The 20,348-nt window shown below is 44.9% G+C and overlaps 1 protein-coding gene across 4 annotated transcripts in view; it reads left to right on the forward strand.

Annotated features, from left to right (window-relative positions):
• CAMSAP1 (calmodulin regulated spectrin associated protein 1) overlaps positions 1 to 20,348 on the forward strand; it is a 47,338-nt gene that overhangs the window by 14,275 nt on the left and 12,715 nt on the right. For 2 of the 4 annotated variants that reach the window (XM_066580369.1, XM_066580367.1), the window contains exons 3-11: positions 1,621 to 1,883; positions 7,779 to 7,940; positions 8,139 to 8,219; positions 12,227 to 12,259; positions 15,505 to 15,646; positions 15,857 to 15,996; positions 16,085 to 16,181; positions 17,985 to 18,153; positions 18,944 to 19,035. In XM_066580369.1, the coding sequence (XP_066436466.1) occupies positions 1,621 to 1,883; positions 7,779 to 7,940; positions 8,139 to 8,219; positions 12,227 to 12,259; positions 15,505 to 15,646; positions 15,857 to 15,996; positions 16,085 to 16,181; positions 17,985 to 18,153; positions 18,944 to 19,035 (1,179 nt within the window). The remainder of the gene's footprint in view (positions 1 to 1,620; positions 1,884 to 7,778; positions 7,941 to 8,138; positions 8,220 to 12,226; positions 12,260 to 15,504; positions 15,647 to 15,856; positions 15,997 to 16,084; positions 16,182 to 17,984; positions 18,154 to 18,943; positions 19,036 to 20,348) is intronic. The other 2 variants (XM_066580368.1, XM_066580370.1) reach the window with 1 other exon arrangement.

Genomic DNA, 20,348 nt, shown 5'->3' on the forward strand with positions numbered 1-20,348 from the left:
GACTTGTGTGTAACCTGTAAAACCTGTTTGTGTGATACTTGGGTATGTTATCTCCCCAGTGTGGTGATATCAGGCATTCCATAACCTGTGTACTTCATATCCTGCTGGCATATTACTTGCCACTTCTACAATGTGCTCTGCCGCTGTGGATGTAGGTTTCTATACTTTAGATGTGATTTGGGGGGTTTTACAATGGAGGGACAGCAGGACTTGAGCATTTGGTCCCCCTGAGCGTTCTCTTCTCAGAGAGCCAAGTTTAGACAAATATACTGACTGCTGCAAGGTTTCTCCATCATGCTTTACACCGCTGCTCGCCTTTTTGAGGCTGGCTGTCATGTGTAAGCTGACCAGCTCATCAACGTAACCGCCACTCATTGTATTTATTGGTTCCAATGAGCCTTGGCTACAAAACCGGTATGACTGGCTATTTCTCCTACCATGGTATTTTAAAATGGTATTCCCATATTCTAAAGTGATGGAGACTTCCCAACACCCCCCTCTTCCTCCAGACCACCAATCCTGAGATTAGGGGGACACAGCTCTGATTTAATGCTGCCCTTTTTTTTTTTTTTTCCAACTTTGCACTGTGGCACCGCAGCCACCTGTTATGTAGGGGGGTCTGCAGCACCGCTCCATTCAGGTGAATGAGACCACCCAGAATTCTCTGCACAGCTGGGTGGCTGGGGGTATCACGGTGTTGGGGAATCTTAGAAGGGGTCGCAGTGCTAAATTGGCATTGTAGCCCTCTATTCATGTAATTGGTGGAGGTCCCAAAAGTCAGGCTGCCACGAATCCTAAAGTAATGCTATTTTGAAGTGATATACCGTCACTTTATAAATGACGGGGCTATATTAGGGTAGTTTCACATCTGTGTTGGAGGTTCCATCGCAGATCTGGCAAAAAGCCGGTAAGCGAATGGACCCCATTATAGTCAATGAAGTCCGTTCTGCGCTGTTTGGTTCCGTCCTGAGACTGAGCCGCTTGGCCACAGGGATTCTTTTTTCCTGCTCCCTGAACGGAGCAGAGAAGTGGAACCCCCAATGCCTATGTGAGACCACCCTTATACGGTTATAGCGGTTGTATGAAATTCTACAAAGATGGTGCTGTTTCTAGAAGTAAGCTGTCATATTGGTTTCTTTCCACCCCCAGTCATGTGCGTGAATGTGTATTGTCTTATTGTAGACTTTGTATGACTTCTCCAAGACTATATTTCTATAAGCCTTTACTATGAAGAGGAGTTGAGGTGACCGTTCTGAAGATGGACAGTCCGTTGACAGTTTTGCAATGAGGGAAAGGCCGTGCATGTAACGTAGTAATCTCCATTATCGGTCTTCATCTGCGGCTGAAAATGTCTTTGACTCCAGATAAACGCTTCATAATTGATGAATGGAACCTTTCTCCACTTGTGTCCTCCCTTACGATAAGCTTGTGAATCTCCTTTTTGTTCTGTCGTGTGTGTCGCTAACAACCGCTTTATTTCCCTGCGATGTAGTAAAGAAGAAATCATGTCAATTTACGACTAAGCGCTAATTGAATTTCTAATGGGATAATATGATTTGTGCTTAGTTTGATCAGATCATTAGATGCGTATTAATCTCCTCTGTGTTCCCTTTGTTTCAGACAATGTTCCGGAGGAGCTGAAGGACCCCTTTTATATAGACCAGTATGAGCAGGAGCACATTAAACCGCCCGTCATCAAGCTGCTACTCTCCAGCGAGCTGTACTGCCGCTCCTGCAGCCTCATCCTCAAGGGGGACCAGGTGGCGGCATTGCAGGGGCACCAGTCCGTGATCGAGGCTTTGTCACAGAAGGGCATTTACGTCATGGAGAGCGAAGATGTTCCGGTGTCTGAAGGAGACCTCAGCTGTGCGCCAATCAAAATGGTCTGTATGAGAAGATGGGATTATAGTTCTTGTTTTGTATTGTGCATACAGTTTTACGGATTGTATTGACAGGACCGCACGTGGATGGCAGCGCAGCCCAGTAAATATGGCCCAGAGGGCATCCTTAATGCAGAATAAGGAGATTAATTTGAGGAGCGATTGTTTTATAGAACAGTTCTCTAAAAGCTGAGCGTCTCCAACTCATTGGCCCCAATACTGACTGATTCGTCGTTTGAGTAAGGCCTCTCACACAGGCGGTTTTGTACAGCGTTTAGTGCTGCGTTTTCAGCGCTGTTCAAGGCTCCCATTCATTTCAGCAGGGCTGCTAACACAAGGCTGAAAACACTGCTTTGAAAAATGCTCCCGTTACAAGAGCTGCTGCCTTTACTAAAGGTACAGTTACATGGCCTAATAGTTGCCAGACTAATTGCTCAAACGAGCGTTTTATGGGTGACTGTCGGCCGTGTACATAGGGCCCCCCGACAGGGCATTGAGCGAGAAGTTGCTCACTAGTCGCTAGTCATTCCTTTTCCGTGAGCTGAAACAGAACTACTGAGCGACTTCTCACTCCGTGTAAACAGGAGTCATTCAATATCAGCACAACTGCCTGCTTGCTGTGAATGGAGGCCAGAAGAGATCTCTGGGGCCGCTCTGCCTATAGTAATAGAATGACTATTGCTCCTGTGATAGTCGCTGGAATGGCTGTCATGCGTTTATGCGTCTGACCGCTATAGCGTGTAAAGGTGCCTTTAAGGCGAAGTGGTTGATGCTGAGGATGTTTCTGTGCAAGTCCGGTGTTGGGAAAAACCTAAAACACAAGCATATAGTGTGACATCAGGTCCTGTGAATGGCGCTATGGGCCCTTTTACACTGACTGTTAAGGGTTGAGATTCTCGCTGGATTGCGGGAATCTGAATGCTAATTGTTCCGTGTAAATGACGGCAGCGACGGAGCAACGAACGATAATTTGTTCAGTTTATGCAGGCATAAAAATTACACAATGATCGGCCAGTGTGAATTGCAGTCATTCATCTATGAACGACTGCATGTGTACGGTGAATGGAGGCGGACCGTCAGAGCAAACTCTGGCGCACCCCTATGTGAAAGCACAGAGCGACAACTGTAAACCGGGTAAAAGGACCGCTAGACTGTACAGACTTGGTATATCAGAAAGAAGTAATAGCGGGGCGTGGGGGCTCCTGCAGGGGGCCTCTCTGCTGCTCTACTGGAAACTTTGGTTTCTGTCGGGCCTCAGGCGGGGTGTGGATGTCTCCCCCTCCGGAGTGGTATACAGTCTGTGAGTTGCCAGGACAAGTGCGGAGAATGGAATGACAACCTTCCTGACACATTTCTGGCACCAGAGGATGGGTGTCCTTTCCAAACCATTCAGCTGGCAGGCTCTGAGTATCTTTACCGTCCTGCGACCAGCGTACTGACTTCTATGGGCAAAAATATAAACGTGGAGTAGGGTAGAATTTAAGTGGAGCTACCATCTTATCTGTGCTGCATGGGGGCTGATAATACTGTCAGCAGTCACAGTCTGCCTGTTGGGCTAGAAGTAGGATGAAAAGGTTTGATACCATGTTAACCAGTAGAGCAAAATGTGATTGTTCCCAGTAAGAGAAACCAAGTCATCTTGTAGATATACCTTTTTAATGGCTAACAAAAATACATAGCAAGCTTTCGGGTCTTCTAACGACCCTTCATCAGGCAAAGGATGAAGGGTCGATTGAAGACCCGAAAGCTCGCTATAGTATCATGTACTTTTGTTAGCCATTAAAATGTATCATAGCTACAAAATTACTTGGTTTCTCTTGCTGGGTTAGAAGTAGTAATACCGACCCCTGCACCAGGCTGCTTGTAAGGAGGTGGGGGTAAAGGCTCCACAGTAAGGAAGCTCCCTTGGGCTGGTCATGGTGGTCTTACCCCTTGGGTGACTGTTGGTGTAGACTCGTGTTAGGAGGAATAGCTGATGGCCACATCCTTGTACCTGAGTGTTCATGTGTCGTCAACAGGGAGACTGGATTAATCTTCTGCCTGCAGCTTATCTCCCTTGAGAGGACAAAGGATCAGGAATGTAGAAATCCAGCATGCCCAACCCTTCCTCCCCTGACATTTGCTGTCGTGGGATGTTGGGACATCACCATACTAAGGCTGTGTTCACATGGGACGGATGCACTGGAATTTCCAGCGTACAATCCACAGCGTTTTGAAATCTTTGCTAACTGAATGAGTTTTAGTGTTTTTTGTTTTTTTTTCTTTTCCGTTTACACGCAGCAGAAAATATCCGTTGCATAGCCGTGCTTGCAGAGCGGATTTTTAATGTCGCAGAAAAAATGCAAATAAGTGGCTTTTTCTGCAGAACTTATCGTGGAGGAAATATAAAAGCCAAATCCACACGTTTCCATGAGGGTCGGTTGCATTGCGGGTTTTAGTGTGGATCCACATGTAAATTTGCCTTGTTCCTTCGTTTTACTTTACTGAACTGTCATTGAACAGAAATCGAAAACGCAACGCATCAGTCTTGTGTGAACATGGCCTAGAAAGTCTGTTGGTTCAGCCAATGTTCTCTGTATGGCCTCCTAAAAGGGACAATGGCATCAGAAAATGACCTATTATATAAATCACAATTTTGTGTTTAAACATCTTTTTTTAAGATTTTTTTTTTTTTACACACAGCCTAATACTAGTCTATCACTTTCTGATCTGTAGAGAAAACTTTGCAGCCGTCCTCTCATTAATGTGCATTTTTCACAGGACGACATTCGGGTAAATGACTGTCCGAGTGCTGACGTCACCACTAAGGTCATCTGCGCTCGTGCAGAGAGTTCACACTGACAGACTTTACCGCTGGATCGCTGGCTTCATGCTCAGTGCTTCACCTATGTGAAGCGCTCAACGTTTACACTGAATGATGAGCCTGCAATCCAGCGTTGGTTTTTATGCTGACACTAAGGCCTTCCCACGAACGGATTTACGCCGTGTAAATCCGCGGCAATAATCCGCTGCGTTGCCCCCTGCTATTCGGTTCTATTGAACCTAATAGCACAATGCTCACGATGCGTAATTCCACCGCGGAATTACGCACCGTGAAATCTCCCGTCCTCACCCGCAGCATGTTCTATTTGCTGCGGGTGTACGCGCTGACGGCTTCCAATGCAGTCAATGGAAGCCGTCCGTTCACGCTATCTCCCGCTGCAACCAGCGGAAGATAGCGTGAAAAAACGCTTCCCTGCCTACAGCCGCGCTATCTTCCGCTGGTAAGTATGGGGTCTCTGGGGGGCGCCGTGACGGGCTTCACTGCGGAATATTACGCGGCGGAGCCCGTCACGCTCGTGGGAAGGAGGCCTTAGTCAGCGATGGATTTGTCCAGTATAATGGCCCATAACACAGGCAGGATTACACTGAAAGGTGACACCTATATGTAGAATTACACAGGATCCATCATTCACAATGGTTATAAGCCGTGACCATCTCCTCCCCCTCCCTGCCCGGGTTACAGAGCATGTCCAGACCAATGTCCTATACAAGTGACTGGGTCGCCACCTGTCTGTTGTGTGAATGGCCCATGAGGCTGCTGTAAAGCATATCTCTAAATGCCCTTAATACTGTTAAATGTAGCTGAGGAAAGATGGCCGCCCCCATAGTCTGCTACAGACAACCGAATAAACAGCTCTACACTCAGAAAATAAAAACAGATTTAGAAAAATGGAAATCCGTTTCACTATCTGGTTTTAATTAATACAAACACATTTTTGTGATCTAGTCCTTATAAGGCTGAACATGCTGGTTGTGTTGACCATGTATGGCGCAGTTTTGTTATGCAGCCACATGACCAGTTCATCAGCTTTCTAGTAAAACGCCTTCTCGTGCTGCAGTTGTGACATGTGGGTGTTTTCTATACTCCCCAAGTGATCAGAGGGATCGCCTTGTCCTGCCCAAGTAAAGATGCAAAGCCGGTTTATTGCCACATCCAGATGTGTCCGGTTCCTCCTCTTGTCGCTGTTAATGTGTTTACGTTAGATTTCTTTTCCATATTCCTATTCGCTGTTGCAGCTGCTCTTGCTTACAGGTTTGTCCACATTGGGCCTTATGGGAACCTTAGAGGTCTTCTGTGCATGTATTATTGATGACCTAACCTTAGGATAGCTCCTCAATAGTTGATCATCATGGGTCCGCCACTCAGGAACCCCCACCGATCAGCTGATTCTCCAGCCCGATGTCCGTGCAGAAGTGGCCGGATGTCATTGGGGTTGAAACCAGGAGTGGATTAAAGGCTTCACTCCCATTTGAAATCAATGGGATTGAGACCTTCTGTTGCACTTCTGGTTTTGTATTAGGGATTTCACCCTCTGACGTATGATTTATCCACAGCATATGGTATAAATGTCGACATCAGCTAACAATGATAAACGAGACCGTGAACCAGAGATATCCAAAAAACAAAAGCGGTGACGATAAGCGATTTAATCGCATGATGCACTAGGCCTCTAAAAATGTGAGGTCGGTGTGATCAGCTGATCGCCCCCAGTCCATTTTCAGCACCCTGACAAACAGCTGATTGAGGTGGGAAATCACATCCTGCCTGACCCTTTTCTCTGAAACGGCCACTCTAGGGGAAATGTAGCATTAGACGAAAGCCATTCACATGAATAGTCGTCCTGTAACAGCAGAAGACAGAAGATCTTGCTGAACTGCTCTCTGTCCTGATACAGGGAGGGGGGGGGACCCTGCTAATATTTGTATGCGCTGAAAGGCCATATAAATGGGAGGATTCCATGGCCAACAAGGACACTAATGAGTATAAAGTGCAATTCCAGTCAAAGTAGAACTTGGCATCTTACCTGTGTCCATAGATAAGCTATGATCACCATACTCATCCTGTGCAGATCCAGGCAGACTACACTGACAGCTCTCCCCCTAGCTTGCTCCTCTGTTGTGAAGGTGCATTCATTGCCTCTCCACGGAGCTGTTACAGGGGACTGTGTGACAGTGTCTGGGGATGGTGGAGGTGATCAGTAGGACTGAGCAGAGAAAGCTACTATTGCAGAGGGCTGTATGACCGTGCCTGGGGATGGTGGAGGTGATCAGTAGGACGGAGCAGAGAAAGAGACTATTACAGAGGACTATATGACAGTGTCTGGGGATGGTGGAGGTGATCAGTAGGACGGAGCAGAGAAAGATACTATTACAGAGGACTATATGACAGTGTCTGGGGATGGTGGAGGTGATCAGGATGACCGAGCAGAGAAAGCTACTATTGCAGAGGGCTGTATGACAGTGTCTGGGGATGGTGGAGGTGATCAGGATGACAGAGCAAATTACAGCCATCTGTAATAGTAGCTTTCTCTGCTCGGAGTAAATTTTCTGCTTTTATCAGCAGTGCGGGGGAACAGTCCAGCAGCTACTCAGTAAGGGTGAAGAGATAGAAGTGTAGTACTGAGTGTGCGTGGTTATGCTACATGGCCTCTGAAAGATGAGAGGGAAGCGGGGAGCCGAGTTTGTGCATGCTCATGAGAGACCAGCTTGATCAGTGCTGGGAACGCCCCCCCAGCCAGAAACCTGAATATAGGAGAAGGCTGCAAACGAAGTGTAGGGCTTTCTCAATGCATATAAAGGAAAACTCAATGCAAAAAAGCAGATAAGTGCATTTTTTTTCCTGTAGGGACTTTGTATGATGTGTGTTTTTCAGTTTATTTATTTTTTTGCACAAAGGTTTTATTAGCCTACAGTGCTATAAGCACCAACATACTGAGATGCATCGCACATGCAATTGCTCTTTGAAAAAAATGCTTTTGAAGTTTCCTCTGACTCTAGTAAGTGTTCTTGTACATTTCTCAGGAACAGGACACATGACCCGTTTAACAATGTTGTGTTTGCTTTGTGTATTTGAAGAGTGCACACATGTCTATGATTGATGCGCTGATGATGGCATATACTGTGGAGATGATGAGCATTGAAAAGGTGGTTTCAAGTGTCAAGCGCTTCTCTACATTCAGTGCCTCCAAAGAGCTTCCGTACGACCTCGAGGACGCCATGGTTTTCTGGATCAATAAGGTAGGGGGTCCGAGCACTTGTGTACTTGGGGTTGGTGCTTTTGTCGGGTCTTACATCTTCTCCTTGTTCCCATGTTGCTGCTTCTCCATATCTGATGAGGATGTGATTTAGCCTGTGGGAAGAAGCGTATGTCTAATGGTATAGAGCTGCTGATGCGTCACCAGATGCCCTAATGATTGATATGTTTATGTATTTCAGGTGAACACGAAAATGAGGGAGATTCTGGAGAAAGAGCACAGGTTAAAACAGCAGATAATCGAGAGCCCAAGTCATCAAAAGGTATTAACGCCACCTTCATGTACACGGGAAGGAAAATTGTCAAGCAGTCAGTATGTCCTTGTATATGGTGCAGATCAGGTGTAACCAGCTGCCCCCTAGCTGACAGTCCTGGTACTACTGTGCACCAAGTGCAATCTTGCTGCACTAGTGTCATTCCCGGTAATAAAGGTTTATATCTCTGGTCTATAATCTCTCCAGCTGCTGTGAGACTACAACTTCCAGCCAGCAGCTCTTGGGACATGCCGGGAATTGTAGTTTTACAACCGTTGGAGAGCCAGACGTTCCAGATACTGTCTTAAATAGTGTTGAGTTGCAGATATAGTATTTATTGCTCAGTGTCAGATAAGCTTATGATTTTCTCACCTATAACCCCTTAGTGGGTAAAGGCGGTAAGCCGTTTAATAAATTGAAGCTTCATGGGCTGCAATTGCGATGAGGATGCGACCTACTGATATAGCCCGGATAATAGAGATACAGTATCAAGTGAATAAATGCTGCTTCTCCCTCTCAGAAAAGTGATCTCCTGTGTATACCATATTTGAAATAAGTCCAGTGTGTCGTCAAATCACTGTCCAGACTCGGTGTAAAGTATTCGATGATGATTAAAGGCGTTGTTCAGTTCGAAACTATGGATGTGCCTATCTGCAAGATAAACCATCACTAGTTGATGGGTGGGGGTCTGCTGCGCAGGACCCCTGCCGATCAGCTGTTTGCCTGGCTGCTGTGCTGATGCTTGCAGGAAGCAGGTAGCCTGTCCCCATTGCAGTGGCCACTTGTTATTACAGGCAAAGTTTCTATTCAAGTCACTGGCTACTTGGCCTCCAATACCAAACCTGGCCACTGCAATGGGAACAGAGCTGTCTGCTTCCTGCAAACATCCGTTCCGTGCACGAGCGCACTCGCCCGGAAAATGGGTGAACGCTAGCGATTCAGGGCGGCAGACCCCTGCTGATCTACTATTGATGATTTATCTTGCAGAATAGTCTCATCAGTAATTTGCATCTGGACAACAACCCCTTTAACCTTCAGCTGAGTACTATTTACCGTGTATTGACTGTATGTTAGACCAATGTATGCTGTATATTTGCTTGTATACTATGATGGACAGGCCCCTGGCAGCAGTTGTCTTCAGCTCCTGGGTCATTGATCCCAGATGGCTCCTTAAAGGGGTTGTCACTTACAATTTTTTAATTTTTGTAAAGTTAGTGCTCCCTATGAGAAAATGTAATAAAACCTCCTATACTCTCCTCTCCTGGCTTACTGCAGCTCCAGCGTCGTTGCTCTTATCTCCCTACAAGGCTTTGTGGATAGGATGCGGTTGACCCGTGCATGGGATGTGATCGGCTGCCGCAGCCTGTGGCGTCCTGTCAATGGGCTGACTGCTAGCTGTCAACACAGACCCTGTATGGAGAATGGAGCCGGAGAGCTGGGAGAGGTCAATATGGGATGTTTCATTGCGTTTTGTCATGGGGAGCACGAATTGTAATTTTTAACTTCTGCAACTACTTTAATGATATGGGTCATTATTGATGATAACATGTATAAAGGATTTGCTGGGAACTAGAGCTCTACAGATCCCATCTACCCAGTATATAAGATTACTTGGACCAGTTGGATGTAGCCAGTCGTGGAGCAGCTGCATGCTATGACCACTGCATTATTTGCTGCACTCACCAGCAATGTCTTGTTAACTAAAATGAAGTTATAATGTACTAATCTGAGGTTTGCGCTTGTTTTCCACCCTTTATAATCTGCTAATTTAATGCACACACTGCTTTATGAGGGAATGTTGGCGCTGGTTGTCTTTATCTGCCTCTGTTCTTATCAGCTCTGCAGCCAGAAGGGTTAGATATGACCCTGTACATATGGAAATGGATAAGGAGCATAAAGGAAAGGAAGCTTGTTATCGTTACTTATTCACATTGCTTAAAGGGCCACTCTGGTGAAAACACACTCTGCCATCTCTGCTCCCCCTCACCTGATTGCCTGTCACACTATGGAGGTCTCCACTGTGTATTGCAGCCACTTCCATGCAGTGCAGCCTCCTGTCTGATACTTATCAGGCACCATCTTGATAAGGGATTTTGGGTTTCCTTTCACATCTATCCCATGATGCATTATCTAGCGGATACACCAGTTTTGCCTGTTGGAGGGGACAGTTTAATTATTCTATATTCACCTAAATAGAGTACAGAGCACAAGTATACAGCTGAGGGAGAGCTGTGCTACCATCAACAGTAAGGCTACTCTCGCACACACTGCTTTTTACCGGGATTAGCGCGGCGTCCCGAGCGCCATGCTAACCGTGGTACAATGCTCCCATTGATTTTATTGGGGCTTCTCAGACCTGCGCTGAAATGCAGAGTTTTTAATACTGAGACTTTTCAAGCGTAGTTTTATTCTTTTTTTCTGCGTTGTTTTTTTTTGGGGGGGGGGGGGTGCGTTAAAAAGAGGTCAAGTGCTGTGACATGTCCAAAAATGCTGTTTGAAATTGCGGTCAAATGCCATAGTTCCAAGCAGTGTATTCACTGACCATTTCAGTTCATTCTTTATGGACCAAATTATGACATGCTACAACTTTTTTTTTCCCCCCCGGATAATAGGCGCTTTTGAATAATCCAATGCAAATTATTGGGGTTTATGTTGTCCGTATTACACATGTAAAAAGTATATGCGTAATATGGATGGAAAATACGCCTGAGTGAATGAGCCCTCTGATAGGAGGGCCTGCCCCCACTACCACCTCTAAGCGGTTTCTGGGGTAGGGTCCATGCAACAGCACACATCTACACGGACTAGAACAATATCGTGCTGAGAAACTTGGCCCAATGTGCTTGTTAACGTGCGTATTACTCACTGGTGCAAGGTGTTTTTCAGGAAAAGCTCTTTGCATCGTTTCTGGGAGATCGCAATCCTCCGGGCGCTTGTTTTGTGCTCCTCAGTGGGAACCCTCATATCACTTGCATACACATTGCACGGCATGCGGGAGCCATGCAATGTCTTTAAGGTCCCATTGAAAACAATGGGCAATGCATTCCGAGGAACGCCAAGAAATTGGACATGCAGCAAATATATATATATATATTCGTTTGAGTTTCACGCTCGTGTGCATGTAGTCAAACAGACTAAGGGCTCGCTCACACAAGCATTTTTAGCCTGGGTATTACACGTGCATATTGTGCATTGCTAAAAGTCCATTGATTTACATTGGGCCGTTCAGACTTGTGTTTCCCCAATATGGGCATGAAAAAAAAAAAACCGCGGCACAACCTTATTGTGTAATAGTCAATGGGTGAATAAATGCTCTGTGAATACGCATGTTACATGTGTGCCGATTATTATGCCCATTTAAAAAAACTTAAATAAAAATACGTGCGTAATACCCAGACAACATCCGCCCGTGTGAGTGAGCCCCAAGACATTGCCAGGAGCAGACAACTGTGTTGGCGTGCATTTTTGCTTCTGTAATATGGAAGTGCGCTATGGCCTGACCACAGATCTCCTGAGCTGGACTCCAAGCATCATACATTCATATAATGCTTGGAGTTTAGGTGAGGAGACCCGTGACCAGGCCAGGACGCACTTCTGTATGATGAACGCAAAACCCAGGCCGACACACGGTAGTGCGCTCCCGGCCTTACTGAATACATAACCCCATCTGAGCTGGTCAGAACTGTGATCACATGACCATCTGAGGAAAAAGAGGCCGAGAGTTTGGAATAAGGAATAACCAACTGAGGTAACACTAGCTCACTTCTATATACTGGGGGGATAGCTACATAATGAATAGGGGGGGGGGGGGTAAATAAAATCACCGGAGTGGCCCTTTAAAGTAATCTTTTATGCTCAGATTTGGTTTAGACCAAAAGTGGTAAAGAATGGAAAGTTCTGGTTACAAGGGTTCAAGCGGAATATTATGTATTTTGCAATACTTTTATTTATTTTTTTCTTAAACTGCAAGACTTTCCTTTCTTCTGCCTAACTTGTTTTCCTTGTCTCCTGAAAAGTCTCCTTCAAAATGGTATTGGAAGTTAGTACCTGTAAGTGAAGTCCCTCTCTGTAAATCCTCATCCATCCAACCATGGCACACTCTCTCATTGTAGCGTAACTCTAGTCAGCTTCTTCATACTCCACGTCTGCCGCCAAGTAGGAAGCAGAACGACAAAGCAGCCCCTTCCCAGAAAAAAAAACCAATTACCCCCAAACAGCCCAGATATTGCTGGCGTTTACGTAGCTGTATATGTACGTAATATCCACACGAGGAAGAGAAACTACCCGGCATTGCCCATGACTCTGTGCTTTTGTCCGTCTGTCTTTCTCTGTGACTGATTTCACATCTAACCATCCTTTGTGCATTAACCGTTTGTTCTTTCTGTCCCATCCGTGTCTGTAAGCCTGATCTAATGCATGCACTAGCTCATTGCATGCTGGAACCTGTGGAGTATGCACGAGTGGTATAGTATATATAACCTTTTCATAACTAGCAGATCTGACTTGTGGGATAACGATCAGCTCCACCTTTTTAGTTGTTCCCTCCCCTTATGGCGTGCGTTACATAGAGAACTTTATATAACCCTGAAAATGTTTGCACCAACTTGGACATTTTCAGTATTTGGCCCCCCTGGCCAGCTTACTAACTCATTGTATAGGATGATGTATGGCGAGTAGGAGTTTAATTGCCTGTTTTCCCTGCATTTTCTTGTTAAACTCTCATGTATTGGTAGAGGAATGGATATAGAACTTTTTAGAAGTATTTTGTGGGAGTTTTTTAAATGTTTTCTTTCTTTGTCATTGATCTTTATTGAATTATTAAATGGTGTTATTAGAAGGGTTTTCTGGGTAGCCCTAACATTGGAGGCAGCGAGGGAGTCGCACATGAAAAGCCGAAACACAATACACTCCTCCCGCCCCAAACTATATGAAATAACTCAGAATACCCCCTTAAAATAATGTAAATATAGACCCTTCACCACTTCTTATATCCCCTCAGGGTCTGTCCACAAGGATGTTGTGCCGTGGTATCTGCTCCGATTCCGTGGCAGATACGCATCCTGTTCAATGGCAATCTGCACCGTAATCTGTGCTTTTCAAATCTTCATGCAGATAAAGTGATTCACATGCGCCATTTCTGCATGGGGCGTTCTAAGCGCAAATTTGCCCATCAAAGTACTAAATCCACGCGTGGATCAGCGGACCTAGATTTGCATAGCTGCAGCAGAAATCTGAAGGTCGGCTATGGATTTCTGCCACGACTTTTAGAGGTGGAATCCACTTGTAAATATCCGCATTGGATTACCCCGTGTGCTCATACATGGGTGCAAGATCTCCAATAGCAACTTGTGTTGTACCCTGCCACCATTTATTACATGACTGCTTACTCCTCGGGATGGGGGCACCACTTATTACTAGATCTAAGTGTCCTGGAGACACTGTGATCTGCTGGTGCATTTAATTTTGAGAAGGTGATGTGAGAATTTGGGTACAACGTCTTTAAAGAATATCTGCACTTTTCAAAAACTATTAACCTGTCAGACGGGTCCTGCTGCTGAGACCTCCACTCATCACTTCAGCTGTCTGTTGGCTCTTCCCTGCAGCTGAGTATGAACACCTAGGTCTCTCTGCACCCGTCTTCAGCTTCTGTAAGGAGCTGCCAAGGGACAGAGACAACCGAAGGGGCGCAGCGCTTGGGTGAGCTCTGCAGTCCCTTCATTTCAGTGATCAGCATGAAGACCCCCCTAATCAAAATCTTTTGACAAGTGCAGTTACTCTTTAAACATCTGCCTGCAGACGGGATTATTAGGTTTGTAGGAATAAACGATAATTGGTTTCTGCGAGGCAACCTATTTGGATTATTGAAGAGCTCTTTTGTGCCCGTTTTGCAGCCATGGGCCAGTTTTCTACACATAACCAGAATCTCCCCATCTACTGTTAGCGGTTGGCTAGTAAGAACACCGTAATCAGTGGCATGATAATTAACAGCAGATGCCAATGTTTTTGATGGACCTCTGTGTCCGAGGGCTCGTTTTGCCGCTCTACCTGCAGTTTTGTTACCTGTTGTAGATACATGACCACATTCGCATCGCAGTAGACAGCGACAACACTAATGAGGCCAGCGTGTGCATTTACAAAAGACCCTCCATGATCTCCTTCTCAGGATAGGTGGTCAATGTCTGCTTATTAGAATCTGCGGTCCTGAGTCTCCTGCTTCACCTCGTTGCACGATCAGTGAGGAGGACTCTGAATGGAGTGGTGGTCACATATGTAGTACGGTGCTTGGCAGTTTCCATCAGTACTATAGACATTGAATGGCCCGCCAGGGCACAAGAGTAACCGCCACTTCATTCAAACTGCTCGCTGTAACGGTGCATTGAGAAGGAACTGAGGCCTCGGGATCTGTCGCCACCCCTGACTTGTCTGTTCTAGAAAATGCTTCGTTTCCAACTCCTCCATTTTTTTCACAAATCTCCAGGAGGAATAATAGACAACTGGGTGTTACCATTCACCTTGTCAAAGGTGTGTATCCCTACAGTCCGTACTGATTGAACAAGGTCAGACTAAGTAGGGACACGCCCACTTGTCTATTTATAAATTTCTAGGAGGAATAACGGAGGAAAGGCACAAAGCACAGATTTCAGAAAAGTTGCTCCAGAATTATATCAAGGGGAATACAACAGGTTTTCCCTCAAAGGGGTTCCCTGCTTTAACCTTGGTGTCCCCCTCTGGGACCTCCAGCGATCAGTTATAAGTGTTCACTTTCCCTGTAGTGCCTCCACAGGAGAGATGAAGCATTACACAGTACTCATTAGAATCGGGGTGCGGTCCGTAACACAAAGTAGCCCTCCAGTGCGGGAGACGCTCTTTAAAGCCGCTCTCTACTCTGGTTAAGAGAGGACGATTCTAAATCAGGAAACCTTCTAGTTTAATATGAGCTCTCTAATGGGGTGTACACCGAACAAGCCATTTAATAAAGATCATTGAGAAATATCAGTTTAGCAACCCCCACAAGATATTTGTGTCCTGTGACTTCTCTCTCGAGTGAGATCCTGTCTAGTGATCCTCCCGCCTGTTGTGTTGGTAGTTGTGGTTACTACTGTAGTGTTCTTACAGTGTGGATATTTGATACTTTCCATCACTAGCAGCGCAGTCCACCCGCTTCTGTACTTTTTTTCTTTAGTTGTAGTCGTTGAACATGTAAAGTTTGCTTTTTTTCGTGTTCATCTGATTGTGGTACAAGAAAATCAATTGTATTGATCCCGTGTGCTAAAGCTTCACATTTGTATTTTAGGTACGTTACCGTCGTGATCACCCATCAAATAGACAGCTCCCCTTCTTCCCATTGCTAGAAGACCTAATGAAAGATATTAGCGATGGGGCCGCCCTTCTGACGGTTATACACTTCTACTGCCCAGAACTGATGAAGTTGGATGGTATGCCATGTACTGGAAACACAACACCTAAAACTGTTGAGATGTGGGGTTCACCTGTTCTTCTATTTCCGCATGCTTTGTTATATATATATATGTATGTGTGAATGTTCTATATTTTAGTTTCCTCCGTCCAGATTTGGAGCTAATCTTCCTTCTAGGGCTGTATCTGCGTTCTGCAGTCCTCTGACACGGCTGTTTTCTCTCCCACAGACATCTGTTTAAAGGAAGTGCCATCCCTTGCTGACAGCCTGTACAACATCCAGCTTCTAAAGGAATTCTCCAGCGAGTATTTAAATAAGTGTTTTTATCTGACCCTGGAGGATATGTTATACGCTTCATTAGTTCTCAAGGTAGGCTGCTTATATGAAGGTAAAAAAAACAAACTTAGGAAACTGCAAGTATATTTGGAGTCATTACTTTTGTTTGTTTGTTTTTTAGCCGAATATAATGGTTTTTATCGCTGAGCTTTTCTGGTGGTTTGAAAACGTGAAGCCTGACTTTGTTCAGCCGAGAGATCTACAAGAGTCTAAAGAAGGTAGGTTTGTCTTGTGTCCAACGTATACTACTGCATGAGGCTTGTGCTGCACACACAACCAAGGTCATGAGGGGTATATAGTTTTCCCTTATGGAGACTTATAAGGCCAAGCATGTCCCCCTGGGAAATTTAGTATGCAAATGAGAGTTGGTACAATGTCTCTTGGGCATCACCTATTAAAAGGCATTGGAAAGGAATTGATAACACTGATGCCTCACTTTTGAAGGAACTGAGGGTCAAGCCCATGTCCAGCCCTTCCTGGAGGAAGCGCATAAGATGGAAATTGTGGTATTTGCATCACAGGTAGAATGTCTTCCAGGCACAATGGTAAATTCAAGAAGAGGAAGGCTTTCTAGCTTTCATCCTAGCTTGAATGACGGGTTCGTCAAAACAAATGGGCTCTCATGACGGGCTTCAACCGCCACGTCGTTAAACGAAACGTGGACAAACTCGGGTGGAAGAGGGGTCTCTATAAGAGATGATCTTCTTGAAGAGGGAGGAGCCACGGAGTGTGGACTAGCAGGTTGACAAGATCGCGTATCCTGTAGTATCAATGGAAAGGGCAGGAAGACGTACGGGAACTGGAAGGAGACTCGGTATTTGGGGTGCGAAGTGCAGAAGTGACAGGAGAATGGCCTGAAGTTCGAAGACCGTTCCAGACTCCTGTACTGTCCAAGTGCCCTGCACAGTGAGTTTCTGAAGTGTACCCACATCTCACAGCTAAGTAGGCTGGCATCCGTGGCGAGTACCTGCCAGTGCAGAGTCACAGGAGTGGGCCAGATCGATCTGTGAGGATTCTAGCCACCAGAGAAAGGGAGTGTTAAAGCTGTTGAGGCAGTCGGATCTCTTGATCAAGACAGTGCATTGAGAAAATGGTCAGTTGGATGACCTGGGGCACTGAAACTGTCCGAATGGGAGGACCTCGAAGAAGACCATCAGACCCAGTTCTCTCATGCAGTGACGAATGGTTAGTGGAGACTGGGTTTGCAGGGAACGCACCTGCTAAAGGCACTACAGGAGGGGAGCTGGCCGCCAGGCAGTGCTTGCTTGGTCCAGAGTTGATCTGGAATGCTGCTGATTTGCTGCAAGACTAGCAAGGAGCGCATCAGGTGACTTGCGGGAATGCTACCTTCTAATAGGTGGCGCCCAAGAGGCCGAGTACCACCTGTCATATACACACAACCACAAAATGTTTGATTAGTCTGCAGCATGCTGTCACGTTGACTTTCCATGATATTTATAATCCAATTAGATATAAACTGTATGCTAGAACAGTGTTTCTCACCTCCAGTCCTCAGGGACCCCAGCAGGTCATGTTTTCAGGATTTCCTCACTATTGCCCCGGTGATAAAATTATCATCGGTGCCTCAAACATTGCCACAGGTGTTCTTGCTATAGGATATCGTGAAAACATGACCTGTTGGTGGACCCCGACGACTGGAGTTGAGAACCGCTGTGCTAGAACAACCAAAATTCCAGCAGGTTTGGGCTTTTCACGAGTGTCATGTTGTGCTCATATCACCCCGTTTTATAGTAAAGCAACCTTTTGGTCCTGGAGAAACAAAGTTAACCGTACTGCCTCTCTGACTACTTAGTCTTGCATGACCAAAATCTCTGTATAACCCCTGGCTTATGCATTGCAAAAGAGAGGTAAAATATATATATATATCACCTGTAACATAAACATCGGCATAACGTTATACAATTAAAACAATCGTTTGTATGGATTTTCTTGCTTAATTTATAGATTTTGTGACGTTTGATTCCCCTCTCCCTGCTTTTTTTTTTTCTTTCTTTTTATAGCAAAAGCAGTATTGCCGCATAAGAACAGTCGTCCACAGATTCCAATTTCCAATGCAACAAAGCGGAGTTTTATGTCAAGCCCCGCGGGCGCTGCAGATACCCATTCATTGGCTCACAGCATGTCGGACTCCAGCAGCAGAAATTACTTACAACCTGAAGAAGTGGAGAAGTCAGTGCTTGTTTGTTAAAATTTGTTTTAAACCAATTTAGGCTCTTTTTACGTTGTGTTTTTGCAAAGCAGCATCCGATCCACCTTGGGCTCTACCCATCATGCAAAAAACTGCGTGACGATGGAACCTGAACTGCGCCATAGTGTAGACTGTAAAACTGTGATCTGTCAGTCTTTTACACTGCACAAAAAAAAAATCACAAAGTTTTTGGCACCTCTCTGTGTAAAAGATTATTAGGGACAGAAACTATGTGAGTCAGAGACTAAATACGTGTCTGTCCTGCGTATTGACCCCTATGGTGCCTTCCAGGTTCCATCCTGTCTGCCTTCCCCATGCATGGAAGATGGAAAGATGAGCCGGAAGCAGCACTGGAAGGAAGACTTCTTATAAAGTTGTAATGGAGACCAATTGTAATTATAATTCTAGATCCAATCTGAAATATCCCTTCCCTAAATAAGATCTCTCTGATGTTCCGCTCTTATTACTGAGAAGGACTTTGGTCTTGCAGCAGCTAAGATAGGAGAAACGTGTTATTTTGTTTTTCAGGCGATAATTCAGTGTTTTTGCTATGCTATGGATTAGCATGGGGAGGCAGGCAGATATACATTCTTCTAGTTGCGTTTTCATCGTGGATGAATCAGAAAGCAGAAGTTATGTTTTAATTGAAGATGTGCTCTGGGCTAAAGATGTTAATTATATCTGTTTTCTTGTGATTTAATCAGTGTATGTTCTGCTTTCCTCCACTGTTACACTAGACCCATAATTAATGCTTTATTAATCATCATTCAGTGGGAAAGGAAGCACCGCCTTCAGCCCGTCCCATCCGCTGCTGCCCTTAAGACAAAAGCAACAGAAGACCGTACAGTCCGATGATAGCCCCAGTAAGTGTGTGCTTGTTGCAGTGTTACTTTGATGATCATTGCAAAGTTTTTTTGTTTTTTTTTTAACTGTGAAACCAGGAATACTTTAAAAAAATTTTTTTTTTTTTAACATTGGCCAAAAAAAAACTTGATATTTTTTTTCCTGTTTTGCCCTTCCTGATGTGCAGCACATTTGCAATTCTGCCCGTGTTAGTGTGTCCCTATACCTTTTTAGATAGTGTTCGGCTGGGTATTAGTTGGTATGTTGGCCAAAATACGCAAGCTCTTGTGAGTCTGTACACAAATATTACAAACCATTGAAAAAGGGATCAAATCCATACAAAAATCACTAAAAAGGACCATATTTACTGATGACAAGGTACGAGGGCAGGTATAAACGCCAGTTCCCAGCAGCATACAAAAAGGCTAAATGCATTTAGTCTCTCCCCGCCTCTGGTGGCTGCTTATCTCTATTCAAGATGAAGGATGGCTGAAATCCAGCATACTTGATCCTTCTCTCTTCCTGACATCTGCTGTTGGGGGAGAGTCAGGGCCCCCCCCCCCCCCCAAACTTATTAGATGGTCAGCTAAACGTTCCCATGATATAGAAGGGCTCTGTTCATATTAGCATTATGTTTTCTCTTGTGCTCTCGGACCAGAAAAATGGAAATTAACAGTTTAAAAGTCCCATTGATTTCAATGGGGAAAAAAATCCCTTCAGTTTGAATGTATTCAATCGCGGTTCAGTTTTTACTTTTGGAAGGAGAAAATGGCGCTTACTGCAATGCTGTTTCACCCGTTCATAATATTGAAACCATGACAGAATGGCCGATTCCAGTGTTTGTTTGTTTTCCATGGAAGTGAATGAGAAACTGATGCAAATGGAGTAGTCTCCGCTTTTATCCATTTAATTAATTTAAGCAAATCAGTTGTTTGACTTCATGTGTACATGTACCTTCCAAAGTATAAAGTGTTGTGGAGGATGTGGTCACTACATAAACATTTTATTTGGGGTAGGGGGGACTTTTTATCTTTTCCATCATTATAACGCAGGAAATGATGGTCAAAACTTTGTTGCTCACCTGCATGGAGGGCCCAACACTAACGGATTACAATACAGGCTCTCCGCTGTTTGCGATACCTCTTGGTCATCTGCAAGGGAAAACCAGTCAGAATGGTTGTTTGCTTGATCCCTTATTAACTAGTGAATGCTTTTAGAACTTTGGCCCAAATGACCACATTATATACTGAGCTAATATTCTCCGAATATTAGCTCAGTTATTTCTCTATGGATTATATAGAATGAAGACCTTAGAGCTGGCATTAGTTTCCGA

Source organism: Eleutherodactylus coqui, chromosome 10 (genome assembly GCF_035609145.1).
Source record: "Eleutherodactylus coqui strain aEleCoq1 chromosome 10, aEleCoq1.hap1, whole genome shotgun sequence".
NCBI classification, from domain to species: domain Eukaryota; kingdom Metazoa; phylum Chordata; class Amphibia; order Anura; family Eleutherodactylidae; genus Eleutherodactylus; species Eleutherodactylus coqui.